Source organism: Euwallacea similis, chromosome 25, assembly GCF_039881205.1.
Source record: "Euwallacea similis isolate ESF13 chromosome 25, ESF131.1, whole genome shotgun sequence".
Taxonomy (NCBI): Eukaryota; Metazoa; Arthropoda; class Insecta; order Coleoptera; family Curculionidae; genus Euwallacea; species Euwallacea similis.
The window spans coordinates 707,503-734,036 of record NC_089633.1 but is presented as its reverse complement, the minus strand read 5'-3'; the positions used below and the strand labels follow the sequence as shown (position 1 = coordinate 734,036).

General features: G+C 33.1%; 8 protein-coding genes across 8 annotated transcripts; 3 read left to right on the top strand and 5 right to left on the bottom strand.

The window, feature by feature from the left end:
* The first annotated feature begins 646 nt into the window (after positions 1-646).
* Positions 647-2,359, top strand: LOC136416804 (piggyBac transposable element-derived protein 2-like). Its single transcript, XM_066402159.1, has one exon. The coding sequence runs from the start codon at positions 647-649 to the stop codon at positions 2,357-2,359; it is 1,713 nt and encodes a 570-aa protein (XP_066258256.1).
* A 3,271-nt stretch (positions 2,360-5,630) lies between these two features.
* On the bottom strand, positions 5,631-7,658 carry LOC136416803 (tigger transposable element-derived protein 4-like). Its single transcript, XM_066402158.1, has 5 exons — positions 7,590-7,658; positions 7,376-7,507; positions 7,204-7,257; positions 6,190-7,066; positions 5,631-5,911 (listed from the first exon to the last, which is right to left on the bottom strand). Exons 1-5 carry the CDS (start codon positions 7,656-7,658, stop codon positions 5,631-5,633), a joined length of 1,413 nt encoding a protein of 470 aa, XP_066258255.1.
* Positions 7,659-10,681: 3,023 nt separating this feature from the next.
* Positions 10,682-13,219, bottom strand: LOC136416826 (uncharacterized). The gene is made up of 7 exons (XM_066402191.1): positions 13,044-13,219; positions 12,759-12,911; positions 12,426-12,648; positions 12,097-12,373; positions 11,863-12,039; positions 11,491-11,808; positions 10,682-11,034 (listed from the first exon to the last, which is right to left on the bottom strand). Exons 2-7 carry the CDS (start codon positions 12,890-12,892, stop codon positions 10,925-10,927), a joined length of 1,239 nt encoding a protein of 412 aa, XP_066258288.1. The 5' UTR covers positions 12,893-12,911; positions 13,044-13,219; the 3' UTR covers positions 10,682-10,924.
* A 398-nt stretch (positions 13,220-13,617) lies between these two features.
* LOC136416934 (uridine 5'-monophosphate synthase-like) lies at positions 13,618-15,376 on the top strand. The gene is made up of 3 exons (XM_066402379.1): positions 13,618-13,900; positions 13,964-14,234; positions 14,886-15,376. Exons 1-3 carry the CDS (start codon positions 13,751-13,753, stop codon positions 15,101-15,103), a joined length of 639 nt encoding a protein of 212 aa, XP_066258476.1. The 5' UTR covers positions 13,618-13,750; the 3' UTR covers positions 15,104-15,376.
* A 335-nt stretch (positions 15,377-15,711) lies between these two features.
* LOC136416933 (E3 SUMO-protein ligase NSE2-like) lies at positions 15,712-16,582 on the bottom strand. The gene has a single exon (XM_066402378.1). The coding sequence runs from the start codon at positions 16,563-16,565 to the stop codon at positions 15,873-15,875; it is 693 nt and encodes a 230-aa protein (XP_066258475.1). The 5' UTR covers positions 16,566-16,582; the 3' UTR covers positions 15,712-15,872.
* Positions 16,583-16,750: 168 nt separating this feature from the next.
* Tsen34 (tRNA splicing endonuclease subunit 34) lies at positions 16,751-17,633 on the top strand. Its single transcript, XM_066402350.1, has one exon. The coding sequence runs from the start codon at positions 16,846-16,848 to the stop codon at positions 17,614-17,616; it is 771 nt and encodes a 256-aa protein (XP_066258447.1). The 5' UTR covers positions 16,751-16,845; the 3' UTR covers positions 17,617-17,633.
* Positions 17,634-17,649: 16 nt separating this feature from the next.
* On the bottom strand, positions 17,650-18,311 carry LOC136416916 (uncharacterized). Its single transcript, XM_066402354.1, has 3 exons — positions 18,160-18,311; positions 17,921-18,103; positions 17,650-17,850 (listed from the first exon to the last, which is right to left on the bottom strand). Exons 1-3 carry the CDS (start codon positions 18,289-18,291, stop codon positions 17,650-17,652), a joined length of 516 nt encoding a protein of 171 aa, XP_066258451.1. The 5' UTR covers positions 18,292-18,311.
* Positions 18,312-18,509: 198 nt separating this feature from the next.
* Positions 18,510-26,083, bottom strand: LOC136416879 (zinc finger CCCH domain-containing protein 13-like). The gene is made up of 7 exons (XM_066402292.1): positions 25,916-26,083; positions 25,660-25,857; positions 23,280-24,564; positions 22,362-23,228; positions 21,702-21,860; positions 21,174-21,286; positions 18,510-18,896 (listed from the first exon to the last, which is right to left on the bottom strand). Exons 1-7 carry the CDS (start codon positions 25,931-25,933, stop codon positions 18,891-18,893), a joined length of 2,646 nt encoding a protein of 881 aa, XP_066258389.1. The 5' UTR covers positions 25,934-26,083; the 3' UTR covers positions 18,510-18,890.
* Positions 26,084-26,534: the final 451 nt, after the last annotated feature.

Below are 26,534 nucleotides of genomic sequence, written 5' to 3'. Positions count from 1 at the left end.
ATGTGTACATAAGAAACGTTTTGCAAGACCATTTTGTCCCCTATATTGGAGAAAATGTCCTCTTAACCCATTAGCGCCCAGCGATCTGTTTGTAGATCACCAGATAAATGATGCTGAATCGTCAACTTCGGAAGCAAACACTCTCTTTTATGGTAGGGTAATATTAGGATAAGCTATAAACCCTTCATTTATTCTTTTATTTAGATTCTGTGACCCTAGGCATTCAGTTAATTTCAGCGCTCTTTTTAAGGTTTTTTTTATAAACTGCGTATCAACTTATATCATTGTATATATTGGAACCCTGATAAGGTATGTTGATTATATTTTAGATTATTGTTTATAAAGGTTAAATCATACATATTATATAAAAATTTCTTCAATTTTTTTTCTATCTTGTAGTTTAGAGAAAGGTTTTGCACAATGATCTATAAATAGATCGCTGGTCTTTCATGACTATATTTCTCTAATTTCTGCTGGTCAATAATTTTTGCCAAAGTAATAACAAATATCATAATAACCAATATTATTTTGATAATAGTTAAAATATTCATCATAATATAATTATTTAACATATTATTCATAATTATTTAATTTAAATTTTTACTAATATTTACTAATGATACCATAAATTTACATAGAAGTAAAAATGACCACAAACCCGGTGTTTAAAAAATTGCAAGACGCTGTAGATTACTTCTATTCGGAAGAAATAGAAGGTGACATATTAGCACTCCCACCCGACGTCGACGAACTCACGGATGAAGAAGTATTAGATGACGAAACTACTGGAATTCCTATCGTTACCGACATTGCTGGTTATGTCGAAGTACAGCACAATGAAAGGGAAAACAATAGCGATGAAGAGGATAACTTACCATTGTCACTTCTAGTTCCTAAAAAGAAAATGAAAGGAGAAAAGTTTCAGAAGCCCATCACCAATTGGATCAAAGCAAACCCTGAATATAATGCCGATCCAGTCAAATATAATTGTCGTGGAATTGAAGATAATCTAAAAGGCGCATTGCATCAGGCATCACCATTGGAAATTTTTGAAAATTTTTTTGACGATGGTATCTATGATCTCATCTGGAATGAAACAATCCGATATGCCACTACCCAAAAAAACAAGCAAGGATGGTCAATTCGAAAGGAGGATATAAAAATATTTATTGGTTTTCTCATATTCAGCGGCTACCACACGTTGCCGCCTGAAAGAGACTATTGGTCTGATGAAGATGACTTGGGCCAATCCATTGTCAAAAATGCGTTGAGCAGGAATGCTTATTTGGAAATTAAGTCCCTTATTCACTTTGCTGATCATACAAAAGCTCTGGACAATAGAACTGACAAATATTTTAAAATAAGACCCCTGATGGAAAAAATGCAAACAAATTTTAAAAAGTTTGGAGTTTTCCAGGAAAACCTGTCAATTGATGAGATGATGGTGAGGTATTATGGTCGGCACTCTATGAAGCAGTTTATTAGAACTAAACCAATTCGATTTGGATATAAACTGTGGGCATTATGCGGTGAAGATGGGTACTGCTTCTCTTTTTCACCGTACGCTGGAAAAGAAGACAATCAGTCCAATGCACCTCTAGGAACCCGAGTAATCCTATCCATGTTGTCAGTGGTGAAAAATCCAAAATGCTACTGCATTTACTTTGACAATTTTTTTAGCAGTCATGCTTTATTTGTAAGGCTAAAAGAAATGAAATTTAGGGCCACAGGCACCATTAGAGAAAATCGAACTGCCCGCTGTCCTGTTCAGCCTACGAAAGAACTGGAAAGACTGCCACGTGGATCATATGATTTCAGATTTGATACCGAAAACAAAATATTAGTTGTCAAGTGGAATGACAATAAATGTGTGTCAATCGCCTCAAATTTTGACACTATAACTCCCATGGCTACCGTAACTCGGTGGAATGGCAAAACTAAATCTCGAATGCCAATTCAACAACCCCGAATTATTTTTAACTATAACCAGTACATGGGAGGCGTCGATCACCACGATTGGCTATTAGAGAAGTATTCTATTGCCATTCGTGGTAAAAAATGGTACTGGTGTTTATTCACGCGAATTATTGACATGGCAATGATAAATTCTTTTCTATTGTATAGAAGAGTAAATGGGAAGAATTCGATCACGCTAAAAGACTTTAGACGAGAAATTGCGATTTCATACTTAAAGTTGGGCCATGGACGAAGTGTTATGAAAGGCAGACCATTGAGCTTGCCTTCGTCATCAAAAACTTATGTTCCAGATAATGTTAGGCTCGACGAAGTCGGCCATTTTCTGGAGAAGCGAAAAAATCAAAGGAGGTGTCAATATCCTTCGTGCAAAAGTCGTCCTTAAACATTTTGCAACAAATGTAATATTACCCTTTGTACAGGTTGTTTTGTCAAATATCATAAGAAAAAATAAACAAAACTCTTTATCTCCATTTAGCGTCTGTGCTCCATATGCCCAGCGATCTATTTATAGATCAGCAATTTCCAAAAAAACTAAAACAAAAAAATTTTAACAAATATTTTTTTTAGATAAATGTCGACCAATAAAATTCAAAAATAATATTTGTTTTTTAGTTTTCGAAAAAAAATTAATTTGGGCGTTAATGGGTTAATGCATATAACGCTCGTCCACACGTGGCGCACTGTGTACGAGACTACTTAAATGAGGCGCAAATACCCACAATAAGATAGCCTACGTGTTCTCCAGACGTGAATCCAATTGAACATGTCTGGGACATGCTAGGGAGATATCTTAAGTCAAGAATTCCTGCTGTGCAAAGCACAAATTAATTAAAAGCTGCTCTACTTGAAATATGGGAAGATTTGCCTCAGGAAATGATCAACAACATCATCAAAAGTATGGGAAGAAGGATGGCTGCAGTCATAAGGGCTCGCGATGGAAACACTCGTTATTAAAAAACATTGTCTTTGCATTTGGATTTGCATTAATTGTTGAATATAAGCGTAATCTTCAATAAACTGTTTTCTTGCAAAAATGCTATTTTTCGTGTTGGCTTTAAAAAAGATTCAAAACAGCATAACAGTTTGCAGAACAAATTGAAATTAATATTTAGAATATTAGTTAGTTTCTTTTACAAAGTTTCAGTTTAATATGATAGAAACAAAAAATGTATGAAGCAAAAAACCTTCAAATTATCTACATTCCTTTAATTTTGCCGGTGTGTGTGCTTTATTTTAATTGAATTTTAGTTTTAGTATAGTAAACCTTCTTGTGGATAAATCAGTACTCAATACAACTTGTCCTCACATATAATCAACTTATCTTAGTGTAAAACCATTAAAATAAAAAACAAAAATTGTCACATACTCCCGAAAAGCATTATTATTTGTGAGGAGTGCATATCACCCCATGTGACCAATTATGTCTTGAAAAACCGCGCGCCCGCTAAAGGCTTAATCAAACACGGCAAATGACCCGCCCGTATGCGTATTATTTCTGTGATTACCTTGATTTTTTTTTAAGTAAGCTGTCATACTTTTGATAGCTATTGTCAATTTTGACATATTCAATTTATTAAATTGGTTGAGTTTTTGTAACTTAATTTAATTGTGGATGCATCATGAATGAGCACATATTTTGCGATTGCGCGAACATGGTGTTACTTTACGGCCAAGCTTACTGTAACGGCAGAAGAGCGCAACAGCTCTATTTAGCTCAATTTCCCAATGGACCAAGGCAATCGCATAGAGTATTTGCCAGGGTATTTCAGGGATTGCAGAGAACAGGAACAGTAGCAGCTAATAAGGTAAACTGTAGAGTTCAGAGAAATCGTAGAGCCATAGAATTAGAAGAAGTGCCTTATAGGATTGAAAAAGATCCATCAAGTAGCCCTCAAACTATTGCAAGGAACATGACAGTTAATCATGTAAACATTGGGCAAGTTTTGAGAGAACAACAGCTCCACCCTTATCATCTTCAACTAGTTCAAACACTAAGCCCAACTGATTATGTACCACGTATCATTTTCTTTCGGTGGTTCGTACAACGTTGTCAAATAGAGTCTGAATTTCCACGGTTTGTTCTTTTTTCTGTTGAAGTTATCTTTACTAAGGAGGGTATTTTTAACTCTTGCAACAGTCGTATTTGGGCTTACAAAAACCCTCATGGTATTCGGTCCGATAACTTTCAACACAAGTTCGGAATTAACATATGGGCTGATATTGATGGCGATTTAATTGGACCATACCTTCTTCCAACTTGTCTTACCGCTCCCATTTACTTAAACTTTGTGCAAGAAATCTTGCCCGAACTGCTGGAAGAAGTGCCTCTGGAGATTTGTAGTCAGATGTGGCTACAAGATGGAGCACCATCGCTAGCCGTTCGAGAATACTTAAATCAAAAATTTAGTAAAAAATGGATTGGAAGAGGAGGATTAGTTGCATGGCCACCACGCTTTCCCGACCTAACTCCCCTCGACTTTTTTTATGGGGCCATATGAAGAGTCTTGTTTATGAGACACCCGTCGAATCGAAGGAAAGTATATTGGCGCGTATTTTGGCCGCGGCACAAGAAATACAAGCAAGTCCTGGCATCTTAGAAAGAGTGTATCAAAATATGGTACGTGGATGCAAAGCATGCATTGAGAAGGGTTATCGTCATTTTGAACAATTATTGTAGTTATTGACAGATTAAAAAGTTGATATAAGTGTTATTTGCAGTGTTTAATTAATATGAGCATCACTAATAAATCTAGCCATAGCTCGAAAACGGTGCGTTTCCCGCATATGAGTTTATTAATAAAAGTTGATCAATTTTCATTCCCCCTGTATGCCCTATTAGTATGTAACACATATTCATTAACACCCTGTATATTAAATGTTTTTAAAGGGTGATCTTAATAAACAAGTAATTTATTTTTGATCAATTATGCATTAAAACGCATTTTTAAAAAATTAAAATAATTATGTGTATAATTTGTTTGTTTGATTCTATAAGAGAGACACTCGAGTATAAAGAACTAAATCTGTCGGTCCCTTAAACCCATTATAAACGAATTGCAGTGTATTTAGATGAGTATTAAAAATTGGAAGGTGAGTTTGAATTAAATTTACAGTCATAACCAATGGGTATTTCAATGGAAAATTAAAACTGACGGTTCTAGTAAAGTATATTGTCCTGCATTCAAATAAATTTTTTTCTCCCAAAAGTAGTGTGTTAGGTAAAAAAATTCAAAAGAACTTTTTCCTTCTAAATTGAATAGATAATTAAAAATAATTTTTATTTAAAGAAAAATCGCTGCTTTACCATTTTCTGCCGGTACGTAAGCCACTAGAAAACTTGGAAAAAAAATTTTTACACCAAAAAATGTGTCATTGTGAACTGTTAAAATGTGTGCAATTTTATTATTTTTTTAAATTAACCGTTTAGGAAATACAGTAATGTTCGCTTATAACGAACCCCAAGGGACCGTAGTAAATAGTTCGTTATAACCGAAGTTCGCTATAAGCAATAAATGGTGTTATGATTGTTTTTTTAATTAATACATAACTCACTTTATTTACATACATATATATTTTAAAAAAGTCAACAAGTAACATTCTTCAACTAGTAACCAATTTAAATAATACATATTTGTTAAATTTAACAACACTTTTTAGGAATTAGAAAGAAAAAAATCGCTAATTTTGGTTTGTTTTATTGTGGTGAAATGAATTTCATTTATATGTGATTCCACATGGGCTATTCCATCGAGAACATTTTGTGGAGTATTTCGCGATTGAAGAAATTGACGAATACTAGAAACATATCGAAGTGCTTCTGTGGTTGTAGGAACGGATATTATTTCATTATTCTCATATGCTGCATCTTCGTCTTCCTCATCATCATCATAAGTGTCAGATGCAGAAGACACAGACGCAATAATGGCATTATCGTCTAAAAACTCAACGCTCACAAGATTGTCATCCACATGAACAAATTCATGAAAATCGTTGTTGGTTTGAAGAAAATCCTCTTGAATATCGGTTTTATTTTTGCATTGATTTTTTTAAGCCACTCGACTAATGGTAAGTCATCATCTGAATCAAAATTCTCATTTTCGAGAAAACCGGCATGTCGAAAACAATTTCTAATCGTTTGCTTTGACACCTTTTGCCATGCCATATGAATAAAGCGTATTGCATCCAAAAGAGTAATAATAAATTTTTCCTTACCACTATCCATACAAGATATCATTTCCGAGAGGAGGAGTCGTCGATAATGACTCTTTAGACTATGGATAACACCCTGATCCATGGGTTGTAATTTAGAACTAGTGTTTGGTGGCATAAACACTAACGTAATCCACATCAAATTTTTAACATCGGGATGAGCCGGACAATTATCCACTAACAATATGATTTTTCTTTTTTTACGGCGTAATTCTTCATCCCATTCACGTAATGCATTTATAAAAATCTCTGAATTCATCCATGCCCTTTTATTGGACTTATAAGTTACTGGCAATTGTACAATATTCTTAAAACATCTAGGGTTTTTAGATTTTCCAATTACCAATAACTTTCTTTTTTCGGATCCTGTCAAATTCGCTACAACAAATATAGTGATTCTTTCTTTGGAAAGCTTTCCACCTTCACAGGTTTGCCCTTTAAACTTTAGTGTTCTATCAGGTGTAAGCTTGAAGAATAAACCGGTTTCATCTCCATTGAAGATGTCCTCATCCTTAAAGTTTGACCTAATTATTGGCCATTTGTTTTGCAGCCAGTCATCTACAATGTTCATATCAACTGAAGTCGATTCTCCAGCAATTCTTCCACTCGTAATATTATGCCTTCTTTTGAACCTTTCGATCCAGCTTCTATTAAATTTCGGTTCCTGGTTTCCGGACACCTTACTTGCAAAATCTTCAGCTTTTGATTGTAATATAGCACCGCTAACAATTGCGTTATTATTTTTTTGTTGAGAAAACCATTTTAAGAGTCTTTGGTCAACTTCATAATTATTGGGCTTTTTGATTTTTTTTACATTTGAATGTTGTCCACTTTCGAAGGTTTTTAGGATTGTTTCTTTATTTTTCCAAATTGTTGCAACCTAAAATTACATATGTATAGTCAAATTTTAATTCGTATTAATACTATTTCAAATTACATAATTTATTACAAAGCCGGAAAATTACTGGAATAACAAAAAAAAATATCTGTGAACATTGCATATTTTATTGTTCTTACCGTTGATTTACTTAATCCCATTTCTGAACAAATTTCACTCCGTTTGGCATGTCTCTGCAACCGTTTAACAATGTCATATTTACAATTTAAAGTTAAAGCTTTAAGTTTTTTTTTTAATGATATAACTCATGATTTTTTTAACGAACGAATTCTTTGAACGCTATCAATATACTGGAACAACTGTGTCGTTTGTGTCAGCAATTTGCTTCAAACGATTTTGGACTTTCCCCGAGAATTGTTTACTTTTCTTCTTTGGGATTTCGGTAAAATCCCGCGTTAAGTTCGTTATAACTGTAAAGTTTTTCTATTCTTCTAAAAATTTAAGGTTCGTTATAAGCGAAAGTTCGTTGTAAGCGGGTTCGTTATAAATGACAAAAATAACATACGTTTAAATGTACTTGAGTTCGTACTTCATAGATTAGTTCGTTATAAGCGGGTTCGTTATAAGCGAACATTACTGTATTAGCAAAAGGTAAGCATGGTGAATCGGCCTATAAAATGGATTTTAAATTTTTTGTGTAGAATAGATGTATTCGGTTATAAAAACAACATCTATTTTGACTTTGGGTCGATTTTTAAAGGTGACCTTGAAATATGTCAAAAAGATCGTCTAAGTGCTTTTATTACTTTAAACTCAAATATCTTAGGAATTAAAAGAGATACAAAAATGAATCAAAAACCAGTTTGTAACTGAGACTCTGAAGAATATTTGTATATTTTTTTTATAATTTTTGGAGGGTCGAAATATTCTTACAAATTTTTAAAAAAATTTTAATTGCAATTTTTTCATTTTTTTTGAGTGACAATCACTAATTTAATATATGTTATAATATAGTCCAAATTCTATCTCCTGTGAAAATTTCAATTTTTAAAAAGTGTCGCAACACATTCAATTATATAAAAAGCGAAGAGCGCGTCACCAATTATTTGAATTCGTTAATGTTTCGAGTATAAAATAGAAACTAATACAAAATATTATTATATTTAACAATTTAATCAACTATAGACATTTGGTCTTCATCACTATTTTCATTAATAACCACCGGAGTCTTAGTTTTTTAAAAATGTGATATTTAAAATACGTGTTAAAATTATTATTATCCTTCCTATCCAGTTTTTTTATTGTATGACATTGGTCCGGTGATATAGTATTAAATAGGGAACCGTTTTGTGCAAAATAAACAAAATGATTAAAAATTGAAGTTAGAGATTTTATATTATTAATCGACGATATGCTAAAATAAGCAAACCCTTGTCTTGAATTAGTTTCATTATTTTGAGTTTGGTACAGATTGGGTTTTATTAGACCAACGTTTTTAACCCTATTATTATTTAGTTTAACTTAGTTCTTATGAAGATGTACTTTCCAATTTGCATATTGTGTTTCATACAAGTGCGATTGAAATATCTGAAATTAAGGTGTTTTTGCATTTACTATCAACTCAAACGCAATCTTCAATGTTTCAAAGAATTAATAAACGCAATAATATGTCGGAGGATCAAAGGAAAACGTTGACTGGTTTATCATGGGATAATATAATAAATCTTAGACGATTACTCACTTCCATAAGGGATACTAACACAAGGTCAATACTGCAAGCCCTTTTTATCTTCTTATTTAAACTAAGAACTAGAAATTCCAATAAAATTATTGCCAACATTTTTGGTGTAAAACATGAACAGTGGGTGTCTGAGTTTTTCAATGAAATAATTGGAGGTTTTGAAAGAGACATTTTACCATTTCATTTTGGATATAGTGCCATTTCACGTGAAGACATCAGAGCTAACACCACCGAAACCGCAAAAAAACTATTCAATTTAGGCGAAAATTAGCTGATACTAATTATTGGTGGTACTTATATTCGGCATTAAAAAAGTAAAAATAATTATTATCAAAGAAAATCGTATTCCGGACAAAAAAAAACTCATTTATGTAAAGTAAAACCCCTTTACTATATGTACAACAAACGATTTAGTAGTGGATTTCGCTGGACCATTCTATGGCACTGAAAACGATGCTTCAATAATGAAAGTAGTTTTAGAAGATCCAGCAGGCATAAGTTCCATTCTGTTACCAGATGATATATTTATTGCTGATCGTGGATTTCAGGATGTCATAGAGAATTTAACTCAAAAAGGTTTCAAAGTGTTGATACCAGCAATGAAAGGTAACCGAACTCAACTAACAACGGAGGAAGCTAATATGTCACGTAAAATCACTAAAGCCAGATGGGTAATCGAAGCTGTGCATGGTATTATTGGTCAACAATATAAACTTCTACATCACCAAGTTCACAATGTACTTTTGCCTATAATGAAAAGATTATGCAAAATTGTTGGTTTTCTACATAATAAATATAATAAAAGATTAGGTTCAGACGGTGAATGAAATGACATTATAGTGAAATATATAGATAATAGATTAAACATGAATAATACATTGAGTCAAGAAGTTTAAGGAGAAAAATGGAATCGCAGAAAATCTAAATTCCAACAGCTCAATATAAATGACCTTCTTGATTTTCCTCGCTTAAGTGAAGACCAGTTGAAAGTGTTTTTTACTGGCTCATATCAATTTACTGTAGCTGTTTCTTATTTGGCCGAGTTGATGGATAATGATAATTTATCAATAAACTACGTAAAAGAAGCACATAACATACTAAAAGCAGAAATTAAATCACGACACATAAACAGAAAAATTTATCGTATTTACATTAGATGGGACATACTATGAAAGTATAAGAAGTTATTGCTGTGATTGTCCTAATAGCAACCGTACTGTAGGATGTTGTTCCCATGTGGCGGCCATTATTTATTATTTGTCTTATAGACGATATTTATCTCGTATTTTAAGACCAGCCGCAATTTTATCTTCAATTTTTGAAAAAACTAAGACACCAGTGATTATTAATGAAGATAGAGATGAAGATTAATAGTTGATTAAATTGTAGAATATAATAATACAATATATAACTACAATACAATACAATACAATAATACAATATATAAACGAATACAAATAATTGGTGACGCGCTCTTCGCTTTTTATATAAATGAATGTGTGGCGACATTTTTTAAAAATTGAAATTTTCACAGGAGATAGAATTTGGACCATATTATAACATATATTAAATTAGTGATTGTCACTCAAAAAAAAATGAAAAAATTGCAATTAAATTTTTTTTTTTAATTTTTAAGAATATTTCGACCCTCCAAAAATTATTAAAAAAATACACAAATATTCTTCAGAGTCTCAGTTACAAACTGGTTTTTGATTCATTTTTGTATCTCTTTTAATTCCTAAGATATTTGAGTTTAAAGTAATAAAAGCACTTAGACGATCTTTTTGACATTTTTCAAGGTCACCTTCAAAAATCGACCCAAAGTCAAAATAGATGTTTTTATAATTGAATACATCTATTCTACACAAAAAATTTGAAATCCATTTTATAGGCCGATTCGCCATGTTTATCCTGCTGTACCCTTTATAACTTTTTAATAAAACTTTTACACCCTACATCTCAAAAACTAAGCCGTTTGAAAGATATGTTTACCTGATATTTTCGCCTTAAAATAAGGTCTTCCATCAATTGTTAAAGCCCTATTACTAAAAATTGACTCACCCTGTATAAGAAATCCAAACGATCCAAAATTACGTTTCTGCTTCAATTCATCGAAGACTAATTCTTCTCTCTTAATTTTTTGTTATTCAATTTGTATTTTAAGGTGTAATACTATGAGAACTTATTCCTTGTTGCGAGAGCTCCGCCTTTACCCTCCTGGCGATATGGGACCTAGTGTGCTTTCTCAAATGATCCTTACGATAAAACCCTAAAAATCATATAATCATTTTGAGAATTAAAGAAGAAATACTTGAAAAGATGTTACAATCATCAATAAATATCACAAATTGTTAAATTACACTGTCAACTTGTTTTAAAGTCATTCATGAAGAACGATGGGTACGATGGGCAGTTAGCAGAATAACCACTAAAGGATTTTAAATTAAAGTGCTTGCAATCAGCGATTCTAATTCAACCGTGAGTTTAGATTTTATAGTTTTCAAGAATCTTTTCAGGTGATTTTTGAAAATAGGGTTTTTACCATACTATAACTCCACTTAGAGGGAACGTGATAAACCTATCAAGATAGCTTATACTCATATGTGATAAAGGGCATTTTCATGCTTCCCACCTTTTTTTCATTCATTTAGATTAAATTAGATTTTTGTGCAATGGATAAAAAATCTTTAAAAATGCATTGACAATTATTGCATTTAAAACATACCTTTTCCGCACTCATTACAAATGTGCCTCTTCTCCCCTGAATGAATGACAAAGTGCAGTGTCAACTGCTCTTTTCTCTTGAATGCTTTCAAACACACAGAACAAACAAAAGGTCTCTCCGGATTATGACTTTGCTTATGTCTTGTGAGGTGGTCCTTACGTTTCAAAGCAGCCCCACAAATGTCGCAAACAAAGCGTCGCTCCATGTTGTGTCCCATCAAGTGCTGCTCCAATAAATCTCGTTCTGGAAGCGCCATATGACACTCTGGGCAACAATACAAAGTAGACCCGTCTAAGGCCGTTGACAGCCGTATTTCACCTACAGATAATTTTATTTCAGTTGTTTTAGTTCATTCTTATTTGGGGTTTTTACCAGGTTTTGGTTTTGGTTTTTTCTCCTTCTCAGGCCTTTTTTTCTTCTTTTTCTTTACAACCACAGTTGTAGAGTTGTTTAAATGATCAGTGTTTATAGTACTTAAAGTATTGCTATTTGTACTTAAGTTTCCATTGGTATTGCTTCCAATATTTAGAGAGTCAATGTTGATTGTGCCTTAACAAATAGTGTCCAATTAAGGTGATATATAAGAAACAGCATACAAGCTACTACCATTGTTCATCAAATTAAGATTAGGTGAGCTGCTCTGTTGCAGCAATGTAGACTGCTGACTGACACTACTGTCTTTCTTTAAAGACTCTGCAGAATATTTGAGGATGTCCTGCAAGGTTATGGGTAGACTGTTGGCAGGAAGCTGCGCCAAATAATCCATGGAAGCTGTCAAATTTTGCCAAGAATTTGAGAGTACTGAGGAAGACGGATTGCTTGATATTGCCTGGTTATTGCTTTGGACTTGACCCAGAGATTTTGAAAGTTCATGCTCCTTTTTCTATAATGATTTTTCATTCAGTTCTTGCAGATTTTAAAGACCGTTATACTACCTTACTATTCTCCCCATTACCAACTAGCAGCTTGTCACTACGCAAGCAAAAGACATCCAAGTTTTGCTGGTCAAAATTTTGCCTTTTGGAAGAGGCATTTTGGGAGTATAAACTTTGTGAATTGAGGTAGTTTCCGTTGCTTTTATTGGACGCAGCAAGAAGCTGCTGTTGGGCAGTGGCATGATGATGTTGGGTAAATGAGGGAATACCATTTGCAGTATATCTGTGTACATAAATTAAATATATGCAGGAATTCAAATCCACCTCATATTATCTCAGTTTTGATGATCAGTTTTATTTTTATACTACAGTCTACAATATAAAGAAGCTTACCGATTTGTTAATGTAATATCATCCAAAGAATTCAAGCTTGTTGTTGAAGGAAAGTCTTGTGAGAGCTTGGCTGCAAATTGATGTATGTTGGGAATAGAAGTAGAAAGATGACTTCCAAATGGAGAGAAATTCATTATATTAACATTATATCGCCTAAAAATAATTAAATATTATTTTAACATTTCCCATGGAAATTTGGAGATACTAACATCACAAAAATTTCTAATAATTACAGATGAATGTAAAAGGTAAAGTTGTAAAAAACTAGATGTAGAGTACACTTACCATAGTAAAAAAAATAGGTTTTTGTGCGGCTTTTTATCATAATCGCTACCCTTGTCGGGTCGCCATTCAACACGCTTTGGCCCTGATTCGTCCTTATTGCGCAAGGGTTCGTATGAAATCGAAAGGAAAGGGGTTGAAGAAGAAGCAAAAGGGGTGAAAAGAAATCCATAATCGTTCCCCCCCTCACATTCAGTTAAAAAATTTTGAATCGGCGTATGTCAATTGTCATTGCTTCTTGACAGGTTTATTAATAAAGATGAATCTGACATGATGTGTAAATATCGTAATAAATGAAGAAAATCTGGTTCTCAGAACACTCATACTCTATTTAAATTACTTGATTATCAAATCTTTCTTTATTACAGCACTTCTATTAAATCAATTAGCACTTAATGGAAAAATGATATTTTCTGTGTCTAACAATCTTAAAGGTCCTACCAAGGAAACAAGTGAAACCTAGATCCTAGGGAACAGAAAAATGTACTTGGAGTAGAGAAAAAAAAGTCGTTGTGACATTTCTAGAAATATAACCTTACTATCTTTTTTAACCTTTATTGTTTATTTCAATATTAAGTATTAAAACCACAACAACATTCTAATTTATCTCATTATCTTGTTATAATTCTATGCTGGTAAACGCTGTCTTGTGAAAACGTTTTCATCATTCATTTAATCACATCTTTCCATTTCTTATTGGTTCTTTAATTATGGCAAATCAACAAGAAAACTTGAAGGCTTTTGCCGTAAAACTGTTCAACATTAATGCAATCAAATTCGGCGAATTTAAAACTAAAGTGGGACTTATGACACCGGTTTATTGCGATTTAAGGGTTATGGTCAGTTATCCAAATGTAATGGTAAGTTCCAAGTTCATCAGCAAAAACCTTCAGTAAAATACCAGTGTCTCTGTCCCAATGTAGAAAACTCTAGCTGACTTACTAATCCATGAAATCAAAAGAATTAATTTTGATATACTATGTGGAGTCCCTTATACAGCTCTACCAATTGCAACAGCAGTGTCATTACAAACCTCCATTCCGATGGTAATGAGAAGACAGGAACCCAAGTATCATGGCACTAAAAAAATTGTTGATGGTGTCTTTAAAGCAGGAGACCAATGTCTAATAGTTGAAGATGTAGTTACATCAGGAAGCAGCATTTTGGAAACAGTAAAAGATTTGCAAAATGAAGGTAAGTATGTGCAAGAAGATTGAGGTGAGGAATTAACAAAGTTAAGGTTAACTAAAGTCTGTTTTACATAATGACTATTTATGTTAAATTTAATTTTATATTTGTAATAATTAACTGCACCCACTGGAATAACTGCAGAGCAGATTTGCTCTACTATGGCATATTCATTGTACATTCATTGTGCATTAAAGCAAAAATTCCAAACTAAAATAATTTCTTGCAAAAAATAAATCTTCTATTCAACCTAAACTATTACCCACCTATTTTTGTGATATTCTAAAAAGCATGTTCCTTAAAGTTTCCTCTATGTCTCTGCTTCAGGTTTTAAAGGTCTCTAGGGAGTGCATTAAGATGTTCACTTTCAGTAGGATAAGATTTGTCTTTACCAATCATTAAATTACTATATGTCTGATAGACAATGACTGAACTTAAGTCATAATTTAACAACTTAAATCTTTTAAGTCAGTCAAATTCTAAAAATATGTATTATCACATTTCAGACTTTAAATAAAACAAATTTTGTAGGTAACAAGTCAGTGTTTTTATCCTATGTGACAATCACTGTTATGAGCTTGGTTATCCATATAAAAGCTAATAATGCAATAAAGAAATACTTCGTTATTGTTTAATAAATTTAATTGTTTTTTTCAGGCTTAAAATGTACAGATGCAATTGTTTTCCTCAATAGGGAACAAGGGGGTGCTGCAAACTTAAATAATAAAGGTATTACCATGCATGCTTTAATGACTCTAAGTCAATTGGTCGATTATTTGTTAGAGGCCAAGTGTATCGACCAAGAGATGGTTGAGAAAGTGAAGTTGTATATTAGAGATAATCAAGTAACAGAAAATTTTAAATCAGTAGCCTAAAATTGTGGTGTTTGGAAAGTTCAAACATTGCTGAAATTCAAGCTAAGAACACACAGAAAATTATTTAAATTTAATATGTTAACAAATATAATACTTGGTCAATGATTTAAGATATAATTTTAAAAGTGCACTTAGATGAAGTAAAAATGTGATCTATGGGACCAACCAAACATGCTTTTAATTTATCTAATAAGTGTAAATTCTTCAAACAAATAATGTTAAATATATCTCATGACCTATGAGTTTCTATGACAAAAATTCCTTTAATATTTAATTAAAAGTTGAATAATAAAACTATTATTTACCATTATTATCTTTTACACATGATTCAGGTGTTTTTAATAAAAATTTGTTGTACTGTATCGAAGTAGACTTTTTTTGTTATTTTATTCTAATCTACTTGTAGCATCTGAACCTTATTACAAAATCCACTATAAAAATTTGTGACACATTCTGAAACTACTGTTCATTAAAATTCAAAGCTTCAGGGTGCATTTATGTGAGAATACAAAACTGGCACTGTATTAATTTGTTTTTAGAGCACACATTAAATTTCAAAGTGCAGTGCTACATCCTTCTAAATATGTGAAATTGTAACCTGACTCTGCCAAAATATTGAGTGCACAAACTGAAAATTCAGGAATATTATAAGCCAAAGACAAAGAAAACAGAGTGTTGGTGGAAAGCAATGTCCAGGTATCCAAATATATTATTAGTTGCAAAGATTTATTACAAAAAAAAGTACCATTCAATATGTTAATTTAATAGTCTAATCATCATTATCACTTCCTGAAGTATCCATCTTCTCTTCTTCAAAACTATCTCCCTGGGCTGTAAGATGTTGTAAAATCTGTGTCTCTAACTGCTTATCTTCTTTTAGATCTGCTGGTGTCAATTTGTTATTTTTACATCCTACATAAGGGCACATAGCCCTCTTTTTGGACTGTCTTATATAGTCATAAATCGTTTCACTGTCATACACATGTTTGCATTTGATATTCCTTAAAGGTTTTCGAATGACCCTTTTGCTTATTGGATCTACTGGGAGAGTAAAGGAGGTGGAGCACATTAATGAATCACCAATATCCTCATATGTATTGTTATTTTGTCTATTCTCTGGCACTACTTCGAGAATAGAGCAGGTGTTGTGAAACAATTGATCCCATATTTCGTGGTCAGTATGAATTGTTTCTGTCTGTGTGGACAGTTTTTGTTGATATAATTCGTCAATTACATAATCTTGGGATGGATCAGAAACAATTTCTTCAACAAGAGTTATAACCTTTTTGCATTTTTGGTAATTATCGTCAATGATACAGTATTTCTGAGCAATCTCCTTTAGTTTGGCTGTTTCCGTTTTTTTATCTGGATCTTCCAAATTTTCATTAATAAAGTTTTTCCACGTTGTTAAAGAGTTAACGCATTTATCTAGGAGGGTGGAATATCTATCGTTTAGCGACATATTTAATAATGGGTTTTTCAGTTTAGACTTGCGGGGTCAGGGAAGTGAATGTTTGGAACATTGCCACGTTGTCACTATCGTGGCACACACGAGAATCCTTAAAAATTTCACTAAATCACGTGATAACTGTTGTTAAATTACTCTAACTACCCTCTCAACTCTAGGATGGAACACATCACTATTTGACATAAACCAAAAGTGAGGTTTTAAATCTATTTGTTTTTATTATAAATTTCTTCAAAATATTGAATACCGTGAAACTAAAAACCAATAATTTACAATGATAAAATTAACATTCATTAACGGCAATGTATTCGTCTTCGATTTAGATGATTGGTCAACACTCAGATCAGTACATCGAATAATGGGGCACATTATAGGAAACACAAACTTTATTCCTTCATTACCTTCTAAATTACTTCCCGAAGAAGTTCTTCTGCTGCTTGACAAAGAATTAGCAGAAGTTGTTGAGTGCCAGAGCACTGAAATTGAAGATTCCAAATCTGTCGAGGCATTTGAAAATGCCTTAATGCAGGGGCAGCAACACGAATATAAAGAAATGCGCAAGGCTCAACTAGAAACTTTGATAGACAAAATCGTGGAAATGAGAAGAAAATTAGGCGATCATAGAACTAAGGCAGAAATTTTTAATGAAGAACTTAATAAATCCTCAAATATCACCAAAGAAAATATGCTATGGCCAATTTTTTTGAAAGATACAAATCCCAAAACTTTGACTTTCATTCCTAAAGAGCATATAGCTTCTCTTACAAATAATTTAAGGATTATAGTGTATCGCGATTTGTGGGATAGAGGTTATTACATTACAAGTGGTGAGAAATTTGGTGGCAACTTTTTAGTGTATTTGGGTGACCCCATAATTCATCATGCAATATTCATAGTTAAGTGTATAGAGTCGGAGAGGACGTTTACACCCACAGAATTAGTTGCTTTTGGTAGGTTAGGAGTCTCAGTGAAAAAACAGGCAGTATTAGCTTCAGTCAAAGACGGATGTGTTTCTTATATAGCAATAAATTGGATTAATGCCTGATTATTATTTTTTATTAAGTAATTCCTCTAGAATTTACATATCACAATAGGACATCAACCTGGCAAAAGTACATGCTACAGACAACCAATTATACATCATAAATATTGTCATTATCAGTGTCTTTTTTTGCAAATTGAAGCCATCCACAAATATTCTAGCAATAAATATTAAGAATTCCAGTGAAATGATTAAGGCATATAGTGCTAGAAATGGCATGTAAAAGATGGGGTTGTTCTAAAGAAATAATATTGGTAAATTAATATTGTGATTGCATTTCGCATTTCACTAACAATTTTGAACTCACTGTAACTAAACCCAGGACTAGAAAAAGGTAATATTCCAGAGATAGAACCAAGGATATAAGTTTGCAATCCCTTTCTGCCTCTGGAGCTATAATTTTTCCCTTTCTCAGGCGTTCCTTCCAAAGGTAGCCTGGCAAAACTGGGCCGCATTTTATTATCCTATAGATATCAAAAGCGTTTAATACCTGAAAGTTGCAACGACGTTTTTCACTTTTATAATATGTGTAGAATAAAAAATCACCACTCCCAAAACACCTAATGCTCCAACGTAAACTGGGGAGAAAGTCATTGCCGGATGGACACAAAGATAATTGATACACAGCTTGTTTTTCCGAAGTATAGGTCCTATTACCGTATAAAAGGGTATTTTCATGTTTTTCTTATCGGCCTTGTGCATAATAACATTATCAAAATTCTTGATAAAGGGTATTTTTTCTATGTGTAGTGAGTTTATAAAAATATTGACTGGAAATTTATATTGACAATACCTTTGGCAGTAATCTGAGGGATAATTACACAGGTAATTAATATTTTGTCAAAATAAAGGTGGTAAGTATATTGTTTATAGGTGCAGAGATTAGAACACAACACTGCATAAGTAACAGGGACTTCTTTATTAAAATAAATAATTAAACAATATTTTATGTTCTAAACTACTCTATTCAACAAAAATTATGTACAAATTCTATTTATAAAGGAGATATAAATTGGTATAATTAAATCTATTACTTTAATCTTAGAAATAAAATCATTAGATTTTTCCTTAATAAAGCCTAAGTATTTACAAAACAGTTTACCATCAAATGTAAGAAAACCGATTCTTAATTTAATCTTTAAAAAGGAGAAGCGACACTTAAAACAACGATATTAAACTAAATCAAGTTCACTGAAATAATGTCATTTTCACTGAAAACTTCAAGACGTGTATTTTCCATAGGTGGGTGGGTTCCTGATGCGTCTCCTCAGCTTTTTTTACACCTAGTGACCAATAAGTATAGCTTGTGTTAAAGGATTCTCTGATGGGAACAATCTTGGAATGACTATGGTCTATTCACTAAGACTAGATTTAAATCACATGTTTTTGGGTACAAGTTATAAAATAATAAATAAAGTAAAACTAGAGAAAAAAAAACACCCTTCCGCTATGCCTAATACAATCTTAAAATATAGGGATTGTTACTACAAAATTATGAGTTTCGATTCGAATATTACCTTCAGCTGACCGAGGGCTTATGTAAATAATTATTTCGACTTTATCTTTAAAAATAAATATGTGAATTTGATTTTATGAAAAAAAAATTAAACACCAAAAACGAACAGGGTATACACATGAGCCTACGGTCATCGAATTCTATCAATTAAAGAGAGTGGGAAATGAGAAAAATAGCATGGCACACATGAACAAACTGACCGAACTACAAATAGGTCCATATCATAATATTATCACAGGTATAATGATTCTGGTATCATACAGTTCTTACCTATAGGAACTTTAAAAAGAGAAATATTGTTAGAATTGTCTAATAATCAATAAAAGAAATAGGAGCATTATTTGGTAATAGCTCAATGACCTTGCTCACAGTTTTGATTGCCTTAACACCGAATTAAACTCTTCGTGCATAAGAAAAAATACTTAAACAATACCGAAATTACGATCAACGCACAGCAAACGTTTCTTGGCGTTTTGTTGAAATTCGACTGGAAAATGTTTTAACAGATACTCTTATGGAAGCTATAAAATAAAATGAATTATGTATAGCTAATTATACACTTGTTGAATGCATGCAATATATCACAAAAACCTCTTAAAAGCGCCACATAAGACTCATCCATTCTATTAAGTTCATTCTTATGTCTCCCTACATTCACCCAACCTTCCATTTCCAGCATGGAATGACCATAATTAATAGCAAAGACTAATTAAGTTTTTGAAATATTATAAAATCACAGCTTCACGTAAAAATATGACTAGTTAATAATTCAACTTCTAGTAAAAGACCCTAAAAGTTTCCTTTTGGATGTATACTAAAAATGTATTAACTCGACCGGACATTGTAGTAAAAGAGATGAAATTCTTACCAGCTCGGTCTGGGCTTTAATCTCATAGGATAAAGCTATTCAATTACCCATATATTACCATAGTTCACCCAAATTCTATGGATTTTCCCATATCTACAAATTTCTTTACCTTGTTCAAGATTCTTTGTCCCCTCGATAAACGCTCCTAATAATAAATTGATCTTCTTGTTATCAATTATTTTAACAAAATATATAGTTATGAATTCGCAAGGTCTACTAACAACTTAAATATCCCAGTGGGACAGGTTTTAGGTCCTTTTAAACCTCAGCAGCTAACATTCTTCGCAATTTTCATTTTTTCACACGGATAACTATAAGATTCACGAACTAGGACAAGGATGGTACCTTTTTTATTTGTTAGTTTTCAGATTTTTCATTTTTATGTTTGGAATTTTTGTAACCTAGAATCGTTATCTCTTACATGTTATCCTGAATTAGATACGATTTAAATGCAGTTTTAATGATAATTTTGACCAATTTTAATATAATCAATGTAAGAGCATCGTTTGCCACGACAAAATTTGACAATTAACGAAAAAGGGTTGTCCATCCTTCTTTATCGTCATTTGTATATCCCATGTATATCACTTAAATACGACCTTTTGCTGAAGACATTAACAAGTACAATTAATCAGAATGATAGGAGCACTGTTCCACTCGTTAGCTCCTCTGTAGCCTTGAAAAAGGCGATAAAGCCTTGTTGGAAGGTTGCTTAGCATAGAAATGTTCTTATTTCCTCCACAAATTCAAACTGATCACCTAAGAATATCATCCCTTCTAGTACTGAAAATGATTCTAAGAAAACTTCCGCATGTCACTCAATTCACTCACCTGCCTTATATACTTTGAAATACTAATGGATGATAAAAAAAAACGTAGCAGTAGGTCATGAACTATAAACGTAGGGTTTTTATTAAGGGGCTAGGAAAGTTATTTGCTATATACATCATCAAATATCTCATTAACAACAAATAACCGATGAATTCATCCAAGACATGCCTCTGATATTTAAACAGGTACTTGAGGCTTTTTGATCACCCTTCAGTATCACAATCGTTATAAGGTAGCCTTAACCATCCATCTCCTTTCATCAATTCAAACTCATTAGAACAACAACCGCTTTTACAAAAGACCCACATTTGCAATGTTACTCAATACGTAAAAATGATCAAATACCTGGTGTTCGCTATCATTACTTTTCCGTTTCTTAGACTTCCTTTTAGTCTTGGTGAACACGTCGGAATCGCACGCTATACCCAGCCTTAGACGGATCGGCAGCTTACGCTCTCCTTAAATTAAAATTTCATTTATTTATCGTTAAAAATCAAATTGAAGGCAGTTAAAAAAAAATAAGCAGAAAAACAAACAATTAAGAGGGTGACAAATAATACCTGCTACCGGGTTGGATGTGTTGAATTTAATGTTAATTCGCTTATGCTTATAGACAGTTACATGTCTCTTGGCACTGACCCTTAACCCCAGGCGACAGGCGATAAAATCAGCCGTAAAGAGACTTTTCAGAGCGGCTAATTCTAAGATCAAAATATTTTTTGTTGTAATATGGAATTTGGGCAAGGAATTCACCAGAATACTGTATGAAGAGAGAGGAGGTATTATTAATTGCACCACCACTCTTTGCATACATAAATAATAGATATCAGAAATTAATAATCGTAATGGTAAAAATATGTGAAAAAATCTTACCACAGCTTGATAATTCTTTAGATTTCGATTTTTTGGATTTCTTGATCGGTAGGGCGTTTTCTAGGGCGTTCTGCAATAGTCTGGAGGTGACACCTGGAGACGACTTTGTTTTGTGCAGCTTCTCGGCTCTCTTTTTACTTAATTGAGCGCGTAAATCACCTACAAAAGAATAAAAATAAGTTTAACATGGGATATCATTGAAATCTTACTATACAGATTATTATAAATTGGATTATTCGTAAGTTTGCATTACATATTCATAGGGCTATACTCACCTACTTTTTTAGTTACTAAAGTACAGTAAAAATCAATCGCAAATAAAAAGAAAAAACGCTATACACTTTAGTCCCAGTTAAGTAATAATTACTATCCACCTACGAATTATTTACATTTCGAATCGTAACTGGAACATAATTAGAAGTTTTCAAGTGGTGACCGAGACATGGCAAAAAAAAATTCCGAATTTTGATAACAAAATGGTATAATAAAACCGTGTCAGAACGATTCTCGCTACTAGTAACCGTAACCAATTCCTTGTTAATTGCGGTTTCAAGACGAGAACTTAAATAGCTAATGTAATCATACCTTAAGCTGACAGGACAAAGTGTACTAAAGACGATTGTTGTAGGTTTATAAAAAATAATATTACGTGAATTTTACCTTCATCATTAGCATCATTTTCCACTTCATCGCTCTCCACCATAATTTCCGTATCATCATCGTCTTCCAAATTTTTCAATTTTCCTCCAAGCCCCAATTTTACTTTCCTGGCAGAATTCCCCACCTCCGCTTCTTTACCCCCCTCTGAATCACTAGTCTTCTCGTACTTGGCTGGATTTTTAATTTTGATCTCAATTTTCCGTTCGAACTTCTTGGGGTGTCGTTCAGCCTTTACTCTTAGTCTTTTAGACGCTGATTTTTCCCCTTTTGGTGACGATTTGGACTTCCCAACTGGTGATTTACGCTCAGCCAATTGGCGATCACGTGAGCTTCTGCGACGCTCCTTTTCACTTCGCGTTTTAACGGTACCGTGCCGACTTTTCCTCTCTCTCGGCTCATTTAAAGGATTTAAATCAGGCTTCTCTTTAACTTTATAATCATTCTCACTGAAGGATCCGTCAGAAAACAGATCTAAGTGAGCGTCCAAATACAACTCGTCTTCTAAAACGGATTCTTCAGTCAAAAAATCATCTATCGTCTCTTGTTTTGGTTGCTCGAGTTTCTCTTCAGTTTTGAGAATATGAGGTTCCACTGCGGTTGTAATCTCTACTTGAGAATCAAGCTCGCATTTATCTATTTCAAGCTTTGGTTCATCTTTGGGCTTCAGCCTAATAATGCCTTCTTTAACATTGATTTCCTTGGATTCAAACTTCTTTTTTCGGGCTTCTAATATAGGATCTAATGGTTTTTCATCTCTTAGAGGACTAGAGTTGGATTTGGTTTTTGTGTCAGTTTCCTCAGGTTTAGACTGTCTAAGGCCCAGGCGGTCACGCACACTTGGTTTGTTCTTGAGAACTTCAGGAGGGTCTGTAAAGAAAATTTATGGGTTAAATCTACCATTTAAGATTAAACACATACCTTTTCTGTCTCTTCTTCGCGGCGACTGTGATCTCCGACTAGGACTAGGCGACCTGCGTTTCGGACTGAAATTCCTCAACCTGGGGCTCAACGGTCTTTGTTTCGGGCTAAAATTCCTCCTCTTCGGACTCAATGACCTCCGTCTCGGACTTATCGACCTTTTTCTTGGCGATCTCGAGCGTTTTCTCAATGGAGACGGCGACCGTTTCCTCAATGGAGAATTCGACCTTCTCCTTATGGGTGAGCCCGCCCTTTTGATAGGAGATGGGGACAAAGACCTCCTTCTTGGAGTTAAAGATCTCTCCCTAGGTGAAGGGCTTCTGGAATATGACCTTCTCGGTGATCTCTTCCTTTTCTCAATTATGGCGCGGTTTTCCAGAACAAACCTGGCACTCCTTGGCGATAAAGGAGCCATAGTTTGGGTTTGCAGAGTTTCAGCATTGATTAATAATGGAGGAAGCGTTTTTTCATAAAATGGTGGAATTGGAGTTATAGAGTTGCTAAGTTGAAATGGAGTGTTGTTGAATATGGGAGGAGGAATATTTGGGTGAAAAATCGGAGGGCCGTTTGCAGGAATAAATGGGGGTATTTGAGGTGGTTGCCTTGTGAAATTTGCTCCCCTACCGCGCTTGAAGTTCCGGTAGTTTTTCCTTTGTGAAGGAGAAAGAGACCTTTTTTTGTTGTATAGTTCAACTTTAATCAACTTCTCCTTTATTTCTTCAGAATCTGGGCTCCCACTTGATACAATAATTTCACTTTTTTCAGGTTTACTGTATTCTTTTTCTTGGCCCTCCTTTTGCTCCTCAGTTTTAGTTTCAGTAGATGAAGGCAGAACATTATCTTCAATACCCAGGTTTTTATTCCCTTCCACTCTCCCACCATCCCTTGCCTTTTTATTTTTTGTCTTTACTTTGAGTTCTGAATCCTCCTTAACATTTCCCTGTATTTCATCATCCAATTGTTGCATCAATGCTTCAAGGCTGTCCGATCTCTCCAGTTTCAAGGTACAATCGTCCTCATCGTCACTATCAGACTTCAACAATTCATCTTCTGAATCTTCTTCATCTGATTTATCAGTGTCTTTATATCGGTCAAACTTACTAACCGGTTTCTCAGATATTGAGTCTGTAGGCTTTGATATTTGACCCTTATGTTTGTCCTGAACTAAGGGAAATGTTGACTTGTTGCCAGTACTTGGTTGCCTTAAGGTGGATACATCTTTAGGTTGAGATGGAGTTAGAGGTATAAGATTTCTGGACACTTGTCTGCTGCTTTGAAAATGGTTCTATAATAAGTAAAAACAACTGTCATGGATAATGAATATAGATTTTTAAAAACATGTTTATAAATTCAAAAAAGATATATATATATATATATATATATAAAGAACATGTATAAATTACCTTTTCAACGTAGACAGATTCAGTTTTGACAATTTTCAGTTAAAAGAAAACACAGGTATTGAATAAAAAAAGAAAAATTATTTTTAGTGCCAATTTGTTAAAGTGTTGGTAAGTTTAGCATTTATTCAGTGCACAACTTGCTTCTAGCCTACTAGCACAGAATGGGCATCTTTGCAGAATAGAAAAATCTGTTGTGCTTTAAAAAAGGCAAAACTGTAGGTCATGTTGTATAAGAATGTCAATTGCCTAGCAAAGGTTTATTTGTGGTTTTTACTTTTTAAATTGAGTTCTTATTTAGAATCATTATCTTTTCCATGTTATCCTGAATTGGGTACCATTTCAATGTACTTTTAATTAATTTTAATGTAGCCAATATTAGAGTATTTATCTATATTTATAGATAATTGTATGTTCCTTTTACAGAACTTAGATACTGCTTTCTACTGAAGACATTAACAATAAATATGATTAATTTAAATAAAAAGGACATTCCTCCCAAAACAACTCTTGTGTAACCTTGAGGAACATAATAAACCATTGCAGAAAGCTCATTTAGCATAGAAGTTTTCTTTTTTTCTTTATACTGATTACTTAAGAATATTGTCCCTCCTAGTAATGATCCTAAGAAAACTTCCACTTATCATTTAACTAACTGACCTGATTTATATACACTGAAATATTAACCAGCGATTATAAAGAAAATATTCAAACCTTTACACTGAATGAGTAATAACAGACTTTAGGTTGTACTATTACCATGTATATGTGCACTATTACCAGTTCACCCAATTCAATACAATATAATATAATATTTCTGCTAAACTTACAAATCCACAACTATACCAATGCATTTATGTTGTGCATAAAAATTTCCATTTTCATTGTGATTTCATTAAATTAAAAACTTTATGGTAATTCATTATGGAATATCTACACAGAACATTCTTTTCTACTACAAATTTTAACAAAATACTTACACCTCTGCCAGAAGAAAATCTATTAAACCCATGAGGTTCATTTGTTGAACCAAATCTATGGCTGTTTGTATGGATAATATGATCCCTAACACTATTTGGGGGCGCATTGCTTACAGGGCCTAAAGAACTCTTTTTTAATGTCTGCAAGGCAGCTAAACGTAGAGCCTCCAGCTCATCTTCTTCCTCAGATTCGGGTACCTAAAATGGTACGATATCAACTTTAATATACTTTTACGGCTTTATACAGTTATCTTACCTTATTTGATACGTTCATACTTTGAGAATATGAATAGAAAGGAGTTATTTCTTCTATTCCAATCAGTATGGCTTTAAAATTCTATTTCGGGATGGATTTTGTTGGTTGTTGACATTTTTAATTTCTAATTGCAAAATTACACGCAACAGTAAGTATGGCGCTGGTGGGTTTGACGTTAATGACACTTCTATGGAGTCTGCCAAGAGGCAATAACTTCAAAAGAGAACTGTAAGGGTTGCTCTACTCACTCCTGCAGTAACAGTCGGGTTATGTTTGTAGATATTATTTAAATGTGCGTGGGGATTTAAATATCGTTATATTTTTAATTTGCAAAAATATGTGTCGCTTCAACATTCAACTCTCGCATACATAATCGTAAGAGTCTGGCTACATTTCGGAAACCCCTTTCCTATCCGTCGATCAATATTTAATTTGTATTATTTTTTATTTTTACACTTGCTTTATTTTTATTAAATTGTATTATAGCTTGTTAAGAGTGCAATGATTGTACTAGTGCACTTATGACGATAAAGTTATTTACTTCTATTTATTTTTCATAATTAATGAATTCGCATTTTACAATTTTCAATTTTGCTGACCCAAGACTTCAACATACACA

Excerpts from the sequence above, each read along its gene's own strand:
- LOC136416934 (XM_066402379.1), top strand. The coding sequence starts at position 13,751 with ATGGCAAATCAACAAGAAAACTTGAAGGCTTTTGCCGTAAAACTGTTC. Across the intron at positions 13,901-13,963 it reads TCAGTTATCCAAATGTAATG|AAAACTCTAGCTGACTTACT; the intron begins GTAAGTTCCAAG and ends GTCCCAATGTAG. Across the intron at positions 14,235-14,885 it reads AAAAGATTTGCAAAATGAAG|GCTTAAAATGTACAGATGCA; the intron begins GTAAGTATGTGC and ends TGTTTTTTTCAG.
- LOC136416803 (XM_066402158.1), bottom strand. The coding sequence starts at position 7,658 with ATGTTCGCTTATAACGAACCCGCTTATAACGAACTAATCTATGAAGTA. Across the intron at positions 7,067-7,203 it reads TGGGATTAAGTAAATCAACG|GTTGCAACAATTTGGAAAAA; the intron begins GTAAGAACAATA and ends ATGTAATTTTAG. Across the intron at positions 5,912-6,189 it reads GATATCTTGTATGGATAGTG|ACGATAATGCCATTATTGCG; the intron begins GTAAGGAAAAAT and ends TTGAGTTTTTAG.
- LOC136416916 (XM_066402354.1), bottom strand. The coding sequence starts at position 18,291 with ATGAAAATACCCTTTTATACGGTAATAGGACCTATACTTCGGAAAAAC. Across the intron at positions 18,104-18,159 it reads CATTAGGTGTTTTGGGAGTG|GTATTAAACGCTTTTGATAT; the intron begins GTGATTTTTTAT and ends TGCAACTTTCAG. Across the intron at positions 17,851-17,920 it reads TAGTCCTGGGTTTAGTTACA|AACAACCCCATCTTTTACAT; the intron begins GTGAGTTCAAAA and ends TTATTTCTTTAG.
- LOC136416804 (XM_066402159.1), top strand. The coding sequence starts at position 647 with ATGACCACAAACCCGGTGTTTAAAAAATTGCAAGACGCTGTAGATTAC.
- Tsen34 (XM_066402350.1), top strand. The coding sequence starts at position 16,846 with ATGATAAAATTAACATTCATTAACGGCAATGTATTCGTCTTCGATTTA.
- LOC136416879 (XM_066402292.1), bottom strand. Across the intron at positions 23,229-23,279 it reads GCGAAGAAGAGACAGAAAAG|ACCCTCCTGAAGTTCTCAAG; the intron begins GTATGTGTTTAA and ends TTTTCTTTACAG. Across the intron at positions 21,287-21,701 it reads TAAAGAATTATCAAGCTGTG|GAGAGCGTAAGCTGCCGATC; the intron begins GTAAGATTTTTT and ends TTTTAATTTAAG.
- LOC136416933 (XM_066402378.1), bottom strand. The coding sequence starts at position 16,565 with ATGTCGCTAAACGATAGATATTCCACCCTCCTAGATAAATGCGTTAAC.
- LOC136416826 (XM_066402191.1), bottom strand. The coding sequence starts at position 12,892 with ATGAATTTCTCTCCATTTGGAAGTCATCTTTCTACTTCTATTCCCAAC. Across the intron at positions 12,374-12,425 it reads GTAATGGGGAGAATAGTAAG|AAAAAGGAGCATGAACTTTC; the intron begins GTAGTATAACGG and ends AAATCATTATAG. Across the intron at positions 12,040-12,096 it reads TCTTAATTTGATGAACAATG|GCACAATCAACATTGACTCT; the intron begins GTAGTAGCTTGT and ends CTATTTGTTAAG.